General features: G+C 41.3%; 1 protein-coding gene across 1 annotated transcript in view; it reads left to right on the top strand.

Annotated features, from left to right (window-relative positions):
- Positions 1–2,739: 2,739 nt before the first annotated feature.
- The window catches only part of T265_00999 (hypothetical protein), a gene marked incomplete at both ends in the record, with an annotated part of 39,327 nt that continues 20,503 nt past the window's right edge, over positions 2,740–21,563 (top strand). Inside the window, 7 exons of the mRNA XM_009164914.1 lie at positions 2,740–2,916; positions 2,950–3,033; positions 3,069–3,148; positions 12,092–12,365; positions 16,155–16,423; positions 17,291–17,534; positions 20,525–20,716. Of these exons, the coding sequence (XP_009163178.1) occupies positions 2,740–2,916; positions 2,950–3,033; positions 3,069–3,148; positions 12,092–12,365; positions 16,155–16,423; positions 17,291–17,534; positions 20,525–20,716 (1,320 nt within the window). The remainder of the gene's footprint in view (positions 2,917–2,949; positions 3,034–3,068; positions 3,149–12,091; positions 12,366–16,154; positions 16,424–17,290; positions 17,535–20,524; positions 20,717–21,563) is intronic.

The following is a 21,563-nucleotide window of genomic DNA, read 5'->3' on the forward strand; positions in this document are numbered from 1 at the left end:
GACTGCGGTGATTTCGTGATGGGTCGTGGAGATACTTTTGTGTCCAAAAGCTAAGATAAGGGCGATGCGACCCGCAACACATCCTTTTTGTCCATTCGCAGAATGGATATTGTCAGTAGAACAGAAGTGCATGAAAAGTAAGAAAACTTCAGGCGCTTTTGAGCGCGAGTGGTTCAACCTCCTTAGCTTCCTTGGAGGCTCATAGGCCATGGAGGAACAAAGACAAATTACTCTCCATAAGCCCCCATTTCTATGTGTAAATCAAAGTGGGATGCAGATGTAAAGTGAAGAAAGACGCATCAAAGCAGAAAAAATATTTTTCTTCGTTGGCAAAACTGAGTTCTACGATTGTTCAAGTTGTGACATGAACATTGTCCAAACAGCGGACGAAATTCGGGCTTAATGTTGAAGACTGAGCAGAAAATGACCGATGAGCTTCATATTTTGACATCAGTATCCACAGAAATGATTAGATGTGGGTGAAAGCACACACCCATTGTGGTGAAATGATTCGTTGCGGGATTTCCGTACTGCCCACTTCAGGGGAATTCTCTCAGTGGATCCGTAGTGCCTGCAACTACAGCGCCAAAGCGGTTGACAAAAAACTTCTAGAAGGGCAGGACTTCAGGCCTACGTATTTTGGAGGACAAGTGCTGTAGTTTTCGCTGTACATAATCATCGCTTTTTTACCAACTTTCCGCCAGACTACTTTGTGCATTTATGGAGGGTTGTTGGATTACATAATAAAACGCACATGGAGATCGGGATCAAGACCATGCAGAGAGTTATTTCAGGATGCCGTAGCGTTTTCATTATTTTTGTAGATGTTCAGGCCACTTGAAGTTTCACACGAGTGCAGATTCGCCGTTTAGGTCAATCGGAGATGGAGGTCATGCTGGTGGCGTTTTGTACCTTTAGTTTACTTCCATTATAACACTAGGTATTTCATCAATTGCATAATAGCTTTTTGTTTGAATACGAAAGACTACAACAACACGCACATGTACAATTTCACATAAGACAAGCGTGGTCACGTGCTTCGACTCTCTCTTCTGATTTCGCTCGCGCTTGCAGTGGTCATTCACGAGTGTCATGCTCTAACTCTGGTTCCAAAACACTTCAGTCAGTCTTCGGAATATAGTATATGTGGGAACTGTTCAGAAGAAGGCCTCTGAACCAACATAAATTGATTATTGTTTATTTACTGACCTGGGCCAACGACGAACTATTTTAAAGAGAACAATTGTTAGTGAGTCTGTTCCCTCTGACTTCTTTACTATTGTATACCCAACTTAGAGTTATTGTTTTTATTTCTTTGCCACACACCTGGTAAACTAGCTTATTGGGTAGCCAGACCACTACATGCTTCACAGGCTTTTAATGTCATATCCTATATTCATGCGACCTAGGTGGTGCACCATGATTACTAGTGGTTTTTCAACGACCAGGACGCAGTTACCTGGACAGTACTGCGGCAGCCGTCGTGAAAGTGGACAAATATTTCGTGTACGCCAACTTCCTTACAACTTAGGACTACGCTTACATAGACAACAAATGTTCCCATTGTTAGCTACTTTTCACACACCCATAGAGATGTCGAAGAATTTTCGATGGTAGTGATCTTGGTCCACATAGATGTCGTTCCAACTGTCTCAAATTTGCCTTTGACGAAACATAGGGAGTCGTATCAAGAAGGTCTTGAAAGGTTGTAACATAACAAGGAGCGCAAACGCCTGATTTCCATACATTTCTCCAAGCGTGTTGAACAAGAAAGCTTATATAGAAAGCATGGGAGGGGTTAAAAGTTTGAATATTTCTGATGGATGGAGAGCAGGCATGCATGCAGGCTGACTGCATTTTCAGAAATCAGTTGAAATGCCCATGGCAGCTCACGCAACACAGAGGAGAACATTAGTAAATGAGAGCAGAAAATAAGATTATGACATTCTCCGCGCAGTTCGAGAGAGAGAAACTGGGGCTCCCCTATAAAGATAAGCCTGCGATAAGCTTTGAACGGGCATTTTCGCTGGATGCATCTACCAACAGGACTGATTCTGTCTAGTGTTTCCTTACACCCCTTAAATTAGGAATGGTTTTAATTGCCATGATATGTAAACTGTAAAATAAACTAGCGAATCACTATCACGGATTAGCCTCAGTGTGATCAGCTGCGGTAGACTCAAATCACTAATTAACTCAACCTCTGAAGACTCAGAAACACCATGGACGCTCGGGGTAACCATGACATGAAAATAGCTCTCTGTGTTATTTACCTCTTTGGTCTGCCTCGTTTTTTTCGAAATCCGTTTTTCTGTTCGGTATATCGAGGTGCCTCATAGGATAATGCATGAAAAACCACTCAAATGAAGCAGATTGCTATCACCGCCTGCTTCTTTGTAATACCAGTTGGGACTAACGGAAAATATTTGTTTCGCGCCACGAAGATGAGCAACAGTGTTACAGGAGGCTTTTAGTATTTGCTATAAAAGGAGAGGGGCAAAGCGCCCACTAGAGACCGCAAACTTTCAGATTTTTTCTAACTTGAGTAATATTCTCCCATAGATTTGTAGGTGGAACTGGCCTTGGTTCACATAGTTACGGTGGCGCACTTTTGATTAGGCGTTTCGCCGAGTGCACGGGTCATCAGCCTTTTACGCTAATGTCTATAAGCCTTGGTAAATAACATTTGGAAAAGAGTCTGTGTACGGTTGCCTAAATTTATTTTATTCGTCGGGAAAAATGGAACGACTGGATGGAATGGTCGGTGTCGATAATAGGCCGAGGGAAATATTTCCATCAAATGTGGTGCGACCGTTAGAAGATGCTGAGAATCTGAGCAACAATGCCTCCGTATTAGAAGAAACGGAGGCAGATGATGAGGAACGTGGAGAGCTTACTGTGTTGGATCCAAATCATGTAATGCATGCGGCACTGTGCTAACGAATTTAGCCATTGATGAAACGATTTCAAGAGAGCTTAAAAGCAATGCTGATAAAACAGCTTCAGAAGTCAGAAGTGGCACTGAGAGAGATGGTAAAATCGGTCATTTCTAATTGAGTTTTCCCTAGGATGAAGAATGCAAGCGCCAGAAATCTGCGCACATTGAGACCGGATGCGAACTGTACAATTTTCAACAAGAACTTGCTAAGTGAGTGCAGTAGAGGCTCTAAGATTATGCTAATTATTGGATATTAGCAGTCAAGCCTGAGTTTGGCCCTCACATTTGGCTAAATGCCGTTGTTAGAGTGTAAATGTAAGTACAAACAGTTGGCGCCGCCATCTACAATAATAGTTTATCAGAGCTGCCTGCACTGATATCAGAAAAGTAAAAGAGAGCAAAGGTCGACGTCGTCTAAACTCGAGCTGGATGAATTTGGATTAGTTTTGTTTTTCTGATATGCCATGTTTAATCTCGTTTAAATTCCAAATTTAAAAGCGTTAAGCCACCGAGTTATCGCCGGTGCAGAAATTTCTACAGCATATCTGCACCCAGGTTCAAAATAATATATAGGTTCCACATATCGCGGCATCACCCGGGAGAGGTTGAAAAGTTAGCAGATCCACCGAGTTTCGCCGGTGCAGAAATTTCTACAGCATATCTGCACCCAGGTTCAAAATAATATATAGGTTCCACATATCGCGGCATCACCCGGGAGAGGTTGAAAAGTTAGCAGATACGGGAAGAACGTACAGTCTTTTTGTAGCCGGTGGACTTATGATTACTTTCGCAAACAAAGTGGTATCACAACTGAAACCAGAATCCGATCCAGCCGTGAAATCAGACCGCCGCTGTTTTCTCTTGCTACAACCATAGTAACACGATTGATTAGCATACTTTTTGGCTTAGTTGTCCTTCATCCTGCTACTCTGGGGAAAAAGATACCCTGAATCAATGGCTTCCTGCTGGCCACACAGTGCATCCGCAAAAAAATATAAAAAACTAAAATGAACATAAACTTACTGCAACGCCGGAACACATCGTACGTAGCGACTTTGACTGACACGTTGGTGAGGTGCCCTTCAGCAAGTTAGCATGTTAAACACTTGCCGTGCACGAGGACCAAAGGACCTAATCAGGTGGTACGAGCCGCGCGTTATGAACTATTCAGGAGGAGTTGTCCTCTAAAATCATTTAACAACGTACATGGCTAAAACATGTTCCAAGTGTGAAATTCTAGAGAATTTTCACATTCACAAGGAAGCTTTAAAGAAACAACACAACATCAACACAAGTATATGTATTTATTTTATGAAATATTGAGCTATACAAGTAGAGGGCGCATGTATTTGACGAGTATCAGCGACGAGGGTACAGACTAATCAATACGGGGTTGCAAAATATGGAAGTTTATATGACATTTCCTGTGGAAAGAACTCGAACATTTACAAGACATTTTATTGACTAATGCAAACAACCTAGTGTGTTGCACGGCAGAGCACCGTATAACAGAAACGTTCGTTGATTTTACCACAAGAGTGTAAAAATGGGAGAAGTGTTTTAAATATCTGACACCCAGTAATATCCCTCGGAAAATATACAATATCAGGGTGGCCAATTATCATGCAAAATGCAAGTGTCGGAAAAGTTTTCGGAAGTACGACACTTGTGCACATACCTGTGACATCTGCACGTGGCTGATGATCCTAGTGGCAAACCCACATCACCCATAAATATTCCCCCTTCGACTGCGTCCAATTTGGTTAAAAAATCAGCACAGTGTTGTGAAAAGAAAGGTGAGCAGCCTATAAAGTGGTTGCGGAAAAATACATGCACAGAAAAAGCTGTCGTAGCTCAAAAGCCTTCCACCGATCCCGTTGTAGCACACTTCGACATTTTCGTGGGAACTCTGCACTTAGGACCACACGCTGTTGCTCAATTTTGTCATTCATTATGTTTCAGGACTCTAAATAGCGTCTAGCCTTTTTCCAATTTGCATAGCTCTGAGTAAGGTAAGGAAATCTCGCATCAAACCAAGTCACATGCTGTGCATGTAGTTTAGTGAGAAACCATCAGTCATGGGAAATTTCAACTCCTCCGTCGGCCTGGGACCTGTATGATGTTTCTCTTGCGGAAATCAGAGCCGCGACGTAAGACAGCTGTTAAAGATGGGAAAGTCATTCGTGTGACAATGTGCGCTCCTTTGTGTGTGCAATAACCACATCCTTAATATCCTGTATGTCACTTTGCTTGCTTCAGAAATGCCCAATCAAGACCATCGCAAATAATATGTGAAAGACAAACGGTGTGAATGTGGTAAACTCAGAAAATACCTTACAATAAAACGTAAATCAACTCAGTGACTGTTTTAGACATCAACTTTTGAGCATCGTCCGGCTTTTTCTCACCACAGTACGTTCCAATGACGAATAACCGACGGAAAAAAGGGTAAAATATGCAAAATAGTATGGGCCACACCCCGGTACGTGAGTTACTTTAGGCGCGAACACTACCAACGTTAATTTGAATATTGACATTTGTCACCGCAGTACCGCAGCAAACCTGCTTTCATCGGCCTTCTGTTGCACGCAGCACCGACAAAGAGTTTTTATTACGGTACTTGGATTCTCCGAGAGAAACGGACAAAAGACCTAAGTTCGTACAACACAACGGCCAAATTGGATAAAGGTAGGTTCAGACTTTGCGCCATCAGGCGAACACCCGTTAAAATATTTCCACACTGTTGTGAATAGTTAAAAATATCATTGGAAGAGAATATAATTGAAGTACAACCCGCGGGCGGATTCCTCAAATGACATGCAGTGGGCTATCTTGCGGCAAAAAGCTGAGTTACCTGTAGTAACAAAAAGGCTCTCCGGTAACCGTAGTGCCGAATGACTTTCTAGTACCAAAGGAATGATAACACGGATTAGGGAACCCCCCAGCTAGCAGCGTTGTAACGCACACCCTAGTTTATTCCCTGGGCAGTGAAATTCGGCATATATAGAACCTATCACCTGATTAATTATGAATCTTACCCCAGAGATTCGGTAAAATGCATTATGAATGTATTTATCAGTTGAGCAACGAAAACAGCCGGTTACTGCAATAGCCTGGCCTACTTTCCCAAATAACGTTGTTCCAAAATAGCCTCTACGCGCAATACGCATGAATTTGGGACCCAATGGCGATTATTAGAAATAAGAAAATATCGTTTACAATTATCTAACACGTAAACACACCAGGCTTGAAGTATCCCACAGTACAACCACACTCACTCTCTTAGTTGCACGTACAAGCAGAAAGCACATTTTTCCGCAAATAATGGCTCTGCACACTTAAACAAAACCACTTAAATCGGTCGAAAGTTTACATCCTGCATGGAACCAGAAATGTAGTGTATTGCGGTTTTTTATTACCTCGAAACAAATAAAAAAGCTTTGTTGCCTCTTAAACGTCTTGATCTCGCTCGACATAAAAGTCCTCCATTAGTGCAGAAGTTCTTCAGAGATTTAGCACAGGTTCTGCATCCAGGCGCGGAAGCGTACGAACAAGGCATTTAGAGATGTCATACAAAAAGTAAATCAATTCTGATTAAACATTCGTGCACGGTTTCGCAATTTCTTACATTGTTTTGAAATGGAATTATTAATAAATTTTGTCGAGTGTAGTAGAAGTGTCTGTGCGCATCGAGAACTTATGATCTTAGCGTCTTTCAGAGTGTGTCACTGGGGGACGTTTACGGATTTATCGTTTATTCAAGTCAACGGGGCGGAGCACTGGAGGATAGAAGTTCTGTATGTTTATTTGTGGTGCAATGTGTTTACAGTTCCTAAAGTTTAAAATGTCTCTCAGCTGTAACACCATTCTGGTTCCTACCTGTCATGCCACCCGAAGAAAGCACGAAGGCTAGGATACTGCCGCGTTGGAGTTCAACAGCTACTTTGAAGGCGCTAAGTGCGGCGCAGAACCAAGTTGTTGAGATGACAGTGTGGGACATTACCATCGTGTCACTCTAGTTGAGTCGACAATCAAGATTACTATGGGTGGTGCAATCAGAACGAGCTATTCAGACGCACCCAGCATCCATCCAGTCTGTAGAAGGTCATTGCGATTGCCTACGTTTTAAGCTAGCCAATTTCTGCTCCCTAATACGGGGAAAACAAAAAATGCTGATGAACGAAAGTAAAACATGAACAAAAATCAGCGTTTTCTTCTTGCTGTAACACACTGTTTCTAATACCGCTAATCCAGTCGTCATAGCTCTTGAGCAGAAGGCGCTTTGGAAATGGCTCACACGAATTTAGCAAAATAAAAATCCTAAATTCACCAGTATGCAATCCCAGAAACCATAGTTTTGGAGCAGCGAGAACTCACAATTTTCAAAGTGAGTGCAATTTCGGAAAATCACATGGCTGCTTTTATTTTTTCCGACTTGTCTGTGCTACATGGCAACACTTTACTAATGGCAGCCGTAAGGGTAATTATTCGCAGTTGCTTTTGGTTTTCAGAAGTTATAAGGTTCCATTTTCCTTCAAATTTATGCTTGCGTTGTGTGCCGTTATTTTATTTTCCCCAACCAGTCTCCACCGTTCTTAACCAAGTGCATTACTTTCACTGCACAGAGTGAGCCATTGCTTTCAATGCGTGATTCCCTCCCTTTATTCAGTTTATCCCTTGTGACCAAAGCTGCATAAGCTCAAACTACTGCACCTGGGTCCATTGCTTGAGTTACAAAAAGATTGAACTGACTGATGTTGATTATCTTATAATGCTATTATACCTTCATCTTCCACCCTTTCTAGCTAACAGCGTAATTTTGCGTTGTGTCGGCAAGCCATGTCTCAGTTATTGGTTACTTATATGGTTATTTGGGACTTCATTCATCCCCACAACTTACAAGAAAACTGAATGGATAAGACGGAATCTACTGGATAGAAAGTTTGTTTCAAAGTTGCTTCACGCTTCCATTGCTCGTATTTAGGCTTAGAAATTCTATTTGTGTTTCAACTGCTCTGGTGCTTCTGGTTGTCGTGCATACAACAAAGCTAGTGGTGACAGCGGAAACACGTGTGTTTCAGAGTTCTGCTGTGTTTTGAATGAAATTTAATTTGAATTAAGAGCACATTTTTGCACTACCACTTTAGTCAATAAAACATCTGTAATTTTCGCTTCTAGTTTAATAACATGCAACTTATTTACGCATGAAATTGTCGTGGAAGCTTTCGTGTAAGACACAGAGCTCAATGTAGCTGAAAAATTCATCGTCGTCGGTAGCACAACATCAATGAAAAACACCGATTCTTTACTGTCGTAAAATCACGAGCGGTATAAAAGCCTAATCGCAAGAGAAGAATGAAGGTGGGTGGGAGGTGACTACATCTCCATACGATCATCGAGATACTCGGACGCCCAGTCAGATGCACTCAGATTTATTTAAAAGCTAACGACAAAAATATCACTTATTATAGTGTTCCAAATAAGCTTAAGGGTAATCAGACCGACTTCATAATCGTACCCAGAACTTTTAAGTAGTCTTCATGCTCCTGTGCCACATCAAAATGTGATCCCCTGTTTGCTCGCATCGCTCTGCATTGAGCACACAAAGAGCGGTCTTCTCAGGAACTGGTGATTTGGTGTGGACAATAGGTGACCAGACACCGGCGACGTTTGACTTTTGCTACACTTTACGACTGATATCTCTACTGCATAGAAAATGGCTCACTCTTTTGTTGCGTATTTCCTGACGCTAAACTACGCTCATTGCGATTTTGAGACAACTTTTGACAAAGACACGAAGACACTGTAGCTCACTGCTGGCAAAGACAAGGTCTCACAACCACTCAAGAGGGAAATCCGTTATGTTGCATAATACAAGCACCCCCTCAGATTAAATAATTTATGGCTTGCGGCCAGTGCTGAGGTTTGTTTACTCGCAGGTACTCAGAGGGTGCTGTTGGGAGGATTTTCTGAGATGCGCACAATCCGGTAATAATTTTGAGTGCACATTAGTTCGGCGAGGCAACACAAAACGTAGTACCAGGTAATCAAGTATTATCTCAATTCCTGCTTTTCATGTGAGGACTAAAAGTAGCTTGATTTTTAATTATCACCTGCAAACAAGTTTATATCATTTTTTCCTTCCATGCAACACAATTCTGAATGATTTTAACATCGAAGACTTTAACGGCATGGTTCTGAGTGGCTGAGTGCTTGTTGTTCAGCAGTCTGCGTGTTTGTTATTGCCAGATAGCAGGGTAAAAGCTTTGGTCGGTTCAACGCATAGTGATCGGCATCAGGAATGTCAACTTCTACCGCTACTCTGTGTAATTCGCTACGCTGCGTAATTCATATGAGTACACAAAAGTAATATGTCTCCGGAAATACTTTGCCATGGTTATTAATTCCTCGCACAGCATCCGTCTGGTTAAACAAACTGGAATTTTTGTTGTACTGCTTTAATAAAAACCAAATATTCCGGTTCCACCTCCAACTATTTTGCGCTACGAAGCTTGCAAAAGTATGAAGCATGCCTATAGTAAAGTCAATCCCAAAGAACCTTCAGGCCTTTAGAACCTATTTTCATTAGAATAAATTTTAGTCCCGAGCTTATGGCGCAAACTACTCATGTGCATTTCACCAACTTTGTATGTCGGTTTGGAAGAGTACACACGGCACGCGTTGACATAGTTTGAACATACAAGCAGGGATAACTGCACGTTCCCTAATGCTACTGATAAACAGAGACGCCTATAAATCATCTCTTCAAAAGCGGGCTAAAGAAACCAAGTGGTCAATTTTGAAAAGATCTTACACTATGATGAAGGCTACTATTTGAGCTTGTTGATCTAATTCTGCAAGATTTTAACACGGATTGGAACAAAATTGAGTTATATCGCTAATGTTTTTGGCTTACGCAGTATGCTTGGATGCATCCCGGTATATATATGATGATGGCGCTGTTCCTTACTCATTAGACTGTCATTTGAATTTCAAAATGTTTCCTTGTTAAACAAACGCCCCGTGAACTAAATATCCCCACGTTGTTTCTTGATGATTTCGCTCCATTGCGGCATTTTGACGTTGAATGTTGCCCTTTAAACGTAATATTCGCACTTTCGTCATCCATTACTGTCTTAAGTAAAATGTACATAAAACTTTTGTTTTCTGTTAACTTAGTCCAGATGAAAACAAAAATTTGCCAAAACTTGAGGTGAATGGTGATAATATGGCGTGCTGTTGGGTTTTATTCTACTTCGTTAGCATTGTGAACGCCAGCCAAATGATTAAGAAATAGCTAAGTTGCAAACATGGGAGAATGTGTTTGTGTTTAAAAGACTTTAGAAAACCTCTTCTGGTTAACTGTTACCTGATGGTGGACACAGAACTTTCATTGTGCCGTACTATTTCATTGTCCACACTTCTCTAGGGCAGCGTAGAATGATCTACATATGAGCCTCGTGTCCGAAACCTCAGTCGATTTTTCCTGAAATGTCTTCGGAAGTTTCTGTGCACTTCATTGTCTGGATGAGCTTTTATGTGCTGAAGTCTTTTAAGGGGCGAAATTTATCGGAATCAAATGCGCACTGATTTGTGGCAAGTTTCTTTAGTGAGGTGATTTCAAACACCTATACACCTTCTATGGGGGCAGCTAACCAGTGGTTCGTGAGACAGAAAAACCAGAAACTATCACATATTGAAAGACTTCGGTCGAGTTTAAGACAACTTTTAAAGCCTAAAATTTGCATTTGCGCTGCAACACAATGTCAGCTGGATGTCAGCAGGAGTAGAATTGTGACTTAATATCAGTCACCCGAGCTTAAGCCTTGTAGGCCCGACTATCAGACCACTTAGATGACGGCATGCACCCATCAGCTGTTAGCGCTACATGCCATGTTCTGACATTGTGTGTCCTCTAAAGAATAGTGGCTATCAGAAATGTAATCATTTAGGAAATCTCGTCATTCTTCAAGAGGAGCGGATTGGTTATTTTCTGTGATGTTAAATTAGCCGAGTGATCTTTCATCTTGAAAATGGCGGCAAAAACCTATTTTCCATTAGGGTTATCGGGATGAAGTTAACATTCCAGTTATCTTGCTTCAGGTACAGATTTTGCAGTATTATGGACCAGCCATCCAATTGAACTTTAGTTATATTTCATGCAAACTGAAACAATGCAAAATGTTCTGGCTGTATCAACTCCGAAGCAAGTCGTGCATTGGAACAAATGCTCATTGACATTTGATTTTATAGTTTATGCATCATCTTTGTGTTGTCTCCAGAGGGATGCTACATGAATTTTCTTGTTAGATATTACAGTGCTTACACAGTTGTTACTGCTATCCCAATGGTAGGTTCTGGATAATGAAAACGTCCGATAAATAGAATGATTCTTTCAACTGCTTTTCCCCTGTGGAGGTTATGACGTAGTAGAGAACCAAGATATCTATGCAAAAGTAAGCGAATTCAAGCTAGTTCTCTACCTTGTGCTTGAATGTGGTGCATAGCTATGGATATCTCAGCGCTTGAAAACTCTGAACGAAAGATCAGTGGCTGGAACCTAAGTCAGTTTTTTAATTGATCCTCTCTTGGATTAGACAACCTGTAATTAGTTAAGCGATGATGATTCGTCCGGATTGCCTAACAGCTGTGCCGGAAATGAGTGCCTTAGTGTACCGATTATTTTTTGTTTTTAATATGTCCCAACCATTTCGACGGTTTTTCAGCATAGAAGCCTATGTAGGCAGAACAACACTCTGAAAGTGAAAATAGAAATGAATGATTGATGGAGGAACCTGATTCTAGCATATCACAAGCATTCTAATGTACCTACTCCTCCTGGCTGGTGCTGAAAGAAACGAACACCACGAACGATGTATCTTGATAGGAATCCAGTCTATCGCAAGGAACCAGATCAACGAAAGCTTATTCCGGAAGAAAGACCACACCAACAAGTTCTGAACTCCTCACACTCTCGTTCATACCCATTTAAACGTTTATATGAAAAAAGACATAAAAAAGACCACAAAAATGTTTGTCACAGATCGGGGAGTCTACAATATGACGTAGGACCAATAATTTAGCGATTTAAAGACTTATGTTAGCAATTTATGGTCTTTTGTACACCATCTACGATATGCTTTCTCTTTGCAGATTTCAAGTACAACTAGAAAAGAAGCATGCAGAGTATGTGGAAATATCAGAAAAGACCAGAACAGCACAGGACGACCTGAAACAGCTGCGAGAAAGCTACAGCGATTCTGTAAAAGGACTGGCTCAGGAGACAAAAACTATGCATTCCATGCGAAATGAAGTGGACTCTCTTAGTTTACGCTTATTCTATCTGAATATTGCCAAAGACGAAGTGACGGGAGATATCAAAGTAATGAAGCGTGCGGCAGAGAAGGCAACAATAGACCTTTCCAAGGTAAGATCTCAACACGTCAAACGCTGGGACATTGCAATACTGGTATTGAGGAAGTACGGTATAGTGGAATTTTGTCCTGTGTATCTATCATTTTGTTTGTGATGAAATTAGTACACTGCACTGGATCTACACCAAACGGATGTTACACATTGAGGCGTGTACGAGCAACCTTTTAAACTCAAAGTTATGATAAATTTGAAGGAGTTCAATCAAAAGCCAACTATCTCGAGGATCTTGAACTCTATTCTAGACAACGACGACTTCCGTCCAAAATTCTCTTTGGCCGCACTACTGATGGATTTAAAATCTACTCCACAAAATTCACTATTTAGCTGGTATGCATGGTGAACCTTATGAAAGTGGAGACAATATCAAGTCGTGGTCGGCTGCACAGTGATATTTATTGTGCGTGGTCACTAGATTTGCGCACACAACTCTCTCGTCTGAGCAAAGAAAAAGCATAAATTTGTGAAAGGATTGTATTCCACAAATGAAACCATTAGAAAATATAGGGAAATCGACCCAGTTTATCAACCACTGAGAACAGGAATGCTCTAGAACTTTTGAGCTCAACAAGGTATAAGAAACCACATACTGAACCCAGAAGAGACAGAGGAGCACGAATCCAAGTGATACATTGATTTGGTTGAAATGTGCTTGGATGAAAGTCGAAGAAAGAGCCAAGGACATCTGATTAACCTATCAGATGCACCTACGCTATCCAGTACGAACGAGAAAAATGAAAGCGCTACCAATTAAGCAAAGTCATTTAAAGGGATCAGACCTTGTGCAAACTGACATTGGTGTCAAAGGAAAGAGTAGATGAAAACCACTGAAATTAAGCTATATTGTGTCAACTAGTTAAACTAATAGAAGGTAAGCTACACTGAAACACCAGTTGTAAATTCTGTAATCCAGTAAACGTCCAAATCGATAAAAATCTTGGAACCAATCGAACATTAGCTTTAGCAACCATTATAAACAGACCAATAAGCTCACGAGGAAGTTGCCACTCAATCTACCGATAACTCCAAGAGAAAACAGGCATTCTCTAAAAGCTTCAAAAACGTAGACAAGGGGGATATACCCACTCAAAGGTACATTGATGATGTCTACTCGCTTGGTGGTAAAATATTTGTAAGCCACTTAACAAGCTCGGTGGCAAGATAAATAACCACCCGATCAAAAGCCGTCTCTCTTCCGCCGTCTCTCAAGACATTGAACAAACAAATCACATCACCCAAGTGTCAACAGTTGAGGCTGCTCGGGTTCGCTTATTCAGGCGCGTTCAGCGTGCGCTGATGGCACTATAACCAACGGCTCGCATTGCATGTCAGAGCTCCAGGGTTGAAGTACCCGAGCATCCAAGGGTGTGCATTACTGATGAGAAAAAGAACTCGACTCCAACGGCCTGGTTGTTCTTTTTGAATGTTGCTCCAGAACAGGAGGAGGACTATCACAACAAATGATGTGAATGCTTAATGATATTCCTCTGCATAACATCCGGAGATTACGTTTACTTGATGAGACCGGAGGTCGGCCTCCTGAGAATATTTTGCAACCGTTCCATTTCAACGCATCACGTAAGGCGTTCAAACTTTTCATACCTGATTGAATGATTTGTTAGATCTCTAAGATGTTCCTAACACAACCAGGGCTTTTAGTAGGCTGGTCAATACTGGAAGGTCGAGTTCCAATGGGTACCTGTTTTGATTTTCGCTAAAAATATTAGTACCAATTGAACTGGATGAATTCTTTTATAAATATATAAGTATGAACGTAAGCAATATCGGCTACTAAAAAATCTGAATCCACTGCACAGGTAATGGTTTGCATGCCAGGAGAGTTTGACCACATTTTATGACTTTGGGATTATAAGCTTTCAAATTTTACTACAAACGCTGACTTTTCCCAAGGTGCATCTAGAAAGTAATTGCTACGTCACTGGAAGTTGAATAGATCATCGGTGGCATGGGCGAGTCTCTCTGTTCTTATATTAGGAACTAATTTGTAAACATTCCTTCACGGCTACAAGAGGCACTGTTGTTGTGTGCCAAGCCCGGCAAACCTTTCAACACATCTGGAATTATGTTTGAGGTGGATTATGCAGATGACAATGTGAATGACACGGTGCTGCAGTAGCCATCCTTTTACATACAAATAGTGCCCAAGCATTTGGCTCATCAGTGTAATATCTGTTTTGTCAACCAGTCAATGCGCAGGTACGGGGATGTGTGAGTTGGTAGACCGGACCGAAGCTGTAACTGCAAGCAAAAATGTCTATTGACTCAGAGGTGACTGTACAAAATTGACTTATCCCGAAGAACATTGCTGTTCTCTCATTGCGTCAGCCAAAGTGAGGTGAGGAAATCGCGTTTTCGCTCGTGTGGTTGAAGAAGATTTCTGGGTAACATACTGCCCATCCTACCAACACTGGCAGATGGATCTAATCTCCAGTTTCCGGTAACTTCATATGCCACTTGTCTATCAAATTAGAATACCTGTCGTGAAACACTCGTTTGCTGATAAGTCGGTCAAGGTACATGATGAAATATTGGTGTGTAGATTGATTATCAGGGTGAGTATGCAATATTTGATTGGTGCTGGAGCACCGCAACGTCTATAATTCTCATACTGATCCACGTTCTTGTCTCTCGTTCTTCTTGGCTTTGTCTGGTTTGCTGATAGTGCACTGCTTGTGTTGGGTTTGTTAGTTGCAAGGCACGGAAGTAATTAATGAACTATAACCTAAACTGCAACAGTGTTTACGGTAACTTCTATAAGTTAAGTAGGCTATAATTTTGATGGAACATCTTGGACTACTTCTTCTTGAGACGCCTCAAGAAAGGCGAAACTAGTTATATGTTTCCCAGGAGTTCTCAGGAATATTTTGAGTGGTGCCATTTAGAGGTATTAATTAATGTTTGTTGTTAAGGATTCCCAACCTTTACATGAGAACTGTTCAAGACTTTCAAAGCATACTATTTACTTTAATGTTCGGAGGTTTCTTGTCCTGGCATGAATCGAAATTCGCTTTCGAGGAGACTTTTTTCCGCACAACCCTTGTCGCTGGTTTTTGTATACGAAACCAGTAGAAACAATTCAATTGAAGAATAGGATAGTTCACCTAACGCGCAACTAAATGTCTGAAGCAAGTCCTTAGCCCTTGGTATGCAAGGGAAATATTGGTTTATGACACTCCAAGATTGCCTGGTCAAAGTCCACATAAATCTCAGGAGACAACCGCGGAATGAGCCCTCAAGGTTTGTTGTCAGGCTAATTAATTAGAAAAGCGCATAATAAGGGAAACTTTATCAATCTTACACTTGTGAGGTCTTTCTAGGTAGGTAGAGAGCAAATCTATTTATCGGAAAACAACAAAGCACACGGATTGTCTGGCGTGGGCGAACCACCGGTGAAGGTTTTTGACATTAGACATGTGTGCAACTGATCGGTCATCATCGCCACCATCATCATCAGAGACATTTGGTCCTCAAGTTGTGTTAGATTAGACCCAGGAAGGAGGTTTACGTAGTCGTGAAATTTTTATTAAGCGTCTTGAACCTTCAGTGAAACACTGGATGTTTGTGTGCATGTGCACTATGCGCAATAGGCGGCACAGCAAAAAAAATTGCAGAATAATAGCTGGTAGCAGTATACGTCTTTCTGTGTTATCCCGCAGAATAAAATGAAGAATTTTATCAAAGTAGTGACAGTTTCCCAAAAAAATTAGTCGTTGCTTCAAAGTAAACACTAGTGGTGACTAAATTAAGTCTTTTTGGCCCGTAGCAAGAAGACGAGAAAGTTCGTCAGGATCTGCTGGTGAACCGCATTCAGACCAAGGTTGATCAGCTCACCGAGGACATTGCCCTGTACGAAGCACAGATTACTGCACAGGAGGCTGAAATGGAATCAAGCCAAAACCTTCTCCACGAGGCCGAAGCTCAAATTGTCTCAATAAGCGTGGATAAGAAACATTTGATGGCACAGTGGAATACCAGCCTTCTTGGACTACAGCGCCGGAATGAAGCATACGCAGCGCTGATGAAAGCTCACACGTAAGTCACTTCAGAAGCCTTGTTTAGCGTAGCAAAGATCAACCAACCCAAAGGGACTTGAAACAACTTCGAATTCAAACTTATTTTTACTACTATTTGATCAATCCAATTGTGATATCATTTTTGTGGCTACTACATCATCATCATCATCATCATCATCGTCATCATCACCATCATCGATAGCATTACACCAGTGTTCAACACCGATGCTTCAGTGCCGCACAACCATGATTTATTTCAAAGCCTTATTGTAAAGAAAAGATTAAAGGTGGCCGGAAAGGGATTTAGTGCTAGCTTACCACAATCATTCCGGGGTGCCTACACCTCAAGACATTCGCCCAGGCGATCTGGATAGAAACGGACAACAAGAACGCCACTGACATCGGTTGGCAGCCATAGCTTGTAGTGTCTTTAACCGGGTATAGTGAGGATCACGTGGTTCTCACCCTGGAAGGCGAGTAGCACCGACAGCACACAAGCGTTTCGTGATCTCCTACAAAGGTATAGTGACACGTGGTTCTCACCCTGGAAGGCGAGTAGCACCGACAGCACACAAGCGTTTCGTGATCTCCTACAAACTCATTTGCCACATACATTTCCAATACCAAGCTGTTTGGGGGTGAGTTTCATCGTAACTAAGGTACAGCCGTTTAGTTAACAGCTAACATGTTAACTCAAGCACGCTGATTGTATTCGCAATAACACACGGAGTAATGCCAACACATAAAGATTTTATTTGTTTGTTAGGATATCGCTACGCATTATAATTGTTACAGCACCTTAGCCTCAATCTTAAACACCCAATGCACGATGTAAATAGGCAGTGTTGCTAGATCATCCTTCAGTATTTGCCTTCATACATTTCAGCGAAGCAAAAGAGCGACTGATGGTCCTAGACAACGAACAACTGGCTTATAAAAGATCGATCGCAAAAGAACAGGAAAAGCATGAACAATTAACTGTGCTTGTTAACAAAAATGAAGCCGATTTAAACACCCTGAAGAAACAGATTCTCCAGACTCAGACGAAACATGAAGCTGACAAACAGACGTACAGTACCTATACTCGGATGCTACAGGAGACGGAACGTAATTTGTCTGAGGCACAGTCAGTGAGTTTCAGCTATGTGCAGGTCATATGGTGTAATACCTGATCTTGAAACTACATAAATTAGAGTCGGTTCGTTGTGAAAATTATCTATTTTATTCACTCTTGAAAAAATCCCTCAACGGATTCATCGTACGTGAAAGCAGTGCACTCTTCTATGGAAATAGAAATTCAATGAGATGGTCTTGGCGTCACTTCCAGGTGACAAATATAAAAAGCCTCCATCATTTCAAATCCCCCGACTATTTTGATAGGTAACTGAAAACTGTAGGTACAGCTGCCTTACGAATCGTGCCTCTTGTGGTGAGTTGATCACTCTTCTATGCTCGTTGTGGCTGTAAAGTATTGAGTGTGGATTATACTGGCGGCAAACGGAGTCCTTACCACCCAGCTATCTCGAGTGGTTGCATTCATCTTGAGAACTATCGGTGGCGCATATCCCACCAGCTTATTGAGAGATTCAAACACGTGACTTTCCGGTTAGCAGGTAAACACCAGGCATATCAGTTGGCCACCGGCTAAACAGCAGTAAATTTATTACACAAAAGTGCTCAAGTACCATTATCCTGCAGTCACACAGCTCACTTGATTCAAGGTACCTGTGACAGCGAAATCACGTGGTTTGAACCTTTGAAGACAATCTCGATAAAGTTCTTCAAAAGTTCTATGAATTAGAACAGCATGAGGGATGCGAACCATGGATTTTTGACACTTTGAACGTTTCCGTCCTTGTTAATACTAATAATGTAGGTGTCTTTGATCCCTTGTGTGCAACATCGTCTCGGCCGTTCACCAACCTTATAACTGTTGCGTGCTTTCGAGTTATCATAAAGAGTATTCTCCAAATAATTCCATCTTGTGTCATTCTTCCAAGAACAGTTACCACCAGAAAAGTAGTTGTAACAGGTTCTCCAACAGACAACATTTGCGACAAGATTGTGACCGGGCTAACGGTTCGATTGACACTTCCACATGCTATCACGTGGGCTACAAATGAAACAGAACAGGCAGCATGAGTGTCGTCTTTATCACCTGAATAACACGTGAGTGAGTGTCTGAAAAACAAACCTCTGTAATTCTTCGGCCACTCCACTACCCGAACTGTCCGTGGAGTTTAACTGATCGTCTGCGTCACAGTTTGACGCAACTACAATAGTACCCAGTTATTACCTAGAATGGTTATTGAGTCGCTTTGCAGCTATTGTTGTGTGCATGTTGCGATTCCACTCAAGATATCATAGCGTTTGTAAAGGCAATTCGAAATTTTGCTTTAGTCGAACTACCGAGTGACGTTTAACAGCTAGTCATTCTACTGACTACCAGCTGAATTGCGTAAAACGTTTCCGAGCTTTCCAATATTATGTGAAACTAATAAGTACCCAGCTGAACGTCGTAGACTAGACTCGGTTTGCCCATAGCCTTGGGATAAAAATTCGCAGCACGGATTTGAGCAGTTGGTCCTTTATTCGCTCACCGAGCTTGGAAGGTAACCTGCGAACGCAAAATCTAAGCCAGATTTTTAACTACGGCTGTCTCCTCTGTGTAGACGCTGTCTATACTGCCTCACACGTACTGGGTATTTAAAAAACCTATGGCGACGAGGTCCGGACAGACCTGTGAATTACAGTGATCAGTGAGGCAGTTTCTAGTGGAGAGGTTATATTAGTTGGGGCTATAAAAACCCACTTCCAACTCGTAACCGGAAAGAAACAATCAGCGTGATTACGCAAAATGAGGATAACACAATCGCTCATGTTTCACGGCTCAACTCGTTAAAAAGTCAAAAGCTGAAACTACTATGCATCAATAAGGGAAGTTATATAAGCACATCATCCGAGAAAATATAAAAATGATGTATATCAGCCAGCATCCACCCCTAAAGTGGTGAATTTGGAACATTTATCCATTGTTCAGCGAAATCCGAATATAGTCCACATTTTGAACGCTGCCTAGGTCAAATTGAGCGCTGACCCATGTGAGTCATCTGTTCTCCTTTAAGTGTAGGGCCGGGCGTATGTCTGAATTTTCAATTTGTTTTACTCATCAATGTAATAACTTCCGTTTATGCCGAGTGTTGGTTTAATTCACCAAGAGCAGAACTTTCTTGGCGTAAAGGAAATTGTTGATACTATCAACAGTTTTTTGTTTATCTTAATTAATACCAGTGGAATGAAGAAGGCCTTTGCTGCGGGACTGTTTATTGGAAAACCAACTGCACAGTTACAGATTGTTGGACAGGGAAACGAAACCCTCATATGCATCTTGTTTACAAAAACTGAATATACGTATTCTACTTAAATGCGTCTTCCCGGACTTTCCTGGATATTACTTGACTGTTACCAAAATGCAGGCAAATGCTACAAAGCGACTCCACAAATTCCGTAACAGATCTCGCTTTTCAAGAGACGCGAAGAGGATTTACGAGAAAACATACTACTGGCATACCTCATCAGTAGTATCCAGAGTTACACCAGTAACAACTTTGCAGTCATTACGTTACAAAGTTCCAATTTGTAGACTTCTAATTTTTCCCCTGAAAAATATCTTTAAAAGCTTTTGGAATAAAAAGCACAAGCTGTCCACGTTTTGACCGATTTTGGCACAATACCATACACTTTTGATCACTTTTATCTCCTCAGGAACTGGCTTCTAATCAATCCACTGTCGATACCCTAAGAAAGCAGATAGAGAAGGAGACACTGAAGAAGGCCGACTTGGAAAATAAAATTAACAAAGAGTTACAGATCTCGCTTTCAAGAGACGCGAAGAGGATTTACGAGAAAACATACTACTGGCATACCTCATCAGTAGTATCCAGAGTTACACCAGTAACAACTTTGCAGTCATTACGTTACAAAGTTCCAATTTGTAGACTTCTAATTTTTCCCCTGAAAAATATCTTTAAAAGCTTTTGGAATAAAAAGCACAAGCTGTCCACGTTTTGACCGATTTTGGCACAATACCATACACTTTTGATCACTTTTATCTCCTCAGGAACTGGCTTCTAATCAATCCACTGTCGATACCCTAAGAAAGCAGATAGAGAAGGAGACACTGAAGAAGGCCGACTTGGAAAATAAAATTAACAAAGAGTTACGTAACAGGCTCACGGCGAAAAAATCAATGCAATATGTGAATAAGCTGAACGTAACTGTTCAAGATCAAAGTCGGGAGCTCATCACGCAGGTGAGTTGTTGCAATGCTCTTTGTACAACAGTTCAGCTTTCGCCTTCTCAAGGTGTTTAACTACGCTGCTCTCTCCAGTGGAGACCACGTATCCAGTGTGCACTAGAGCTCCATTTGAAGACTGTATTCCGCATTAATGATTGCTGAGTTTTCGTCTACTTTGGGAAGATTTAACTCCTTACACAGAGTCCGGTAAAGTATGACCCAACCGAAAAGAATGAAGAATTTCCTGAAGAGTCTCAGTGCTCTCGGTGTAGTTCACTACATAACTACCTTAGGTAAGATTGCGTGCTTGATGAAAAATGGAGTTGAAAGGTGGTGTTGGCGGAGGTCATACCGTCAGTGTACCTAGATTGTCTTATTGACATTTGAACATGTGGGCCATTCGGATATTTATAATGGCTAGCATTGGACTCATTTCTCTTATTTCTTTCCATTCCACGGCTTTATGTTACTCAAATAATACTGCTCTACAGCAGAGAAACATTAGTGTTTTAGAGTACAATCGCTGTTATAAACTGTAGGGATGAACATGATTCCTCCACTTTGCAGTGAAGCGAAAATTGTTTAATTAGTGTGGGGTTAAGTTAACCTGAAAACTCAATGTGGGCAAAACATTCGTCATAGAAGTGAGGTTACATGAGGAACGCTTATATGTGCTCTTATAGCAGATGCAACTACTCAGTTATCCGACAGTGGCGCAACACAATAATGGAAGCAATGGGTTATCGGTCAATAATGAAGGACTAGTTTACATAGGGGATCATAATTCTGATTTCCGACGCCGTTTTATTTATTTTAATTGCATTCGGTGGCTCAAACCTACTTCAATGAAATCATCAGTATC

This window comes from Opisthorchis viverrini (assembly GCF_000715545.1).
Source record: "Opisthorchis viverrini unplaced genomic scaffold opera_v5_10, whole genome shotgun sequence".
NCBI lineage: Eukaryota > Metazoa > Platyhelminthes > Trematoda > Opisthorchiida > Opisthorchiidae > Opisthorchis > Opisthorchis viverrini.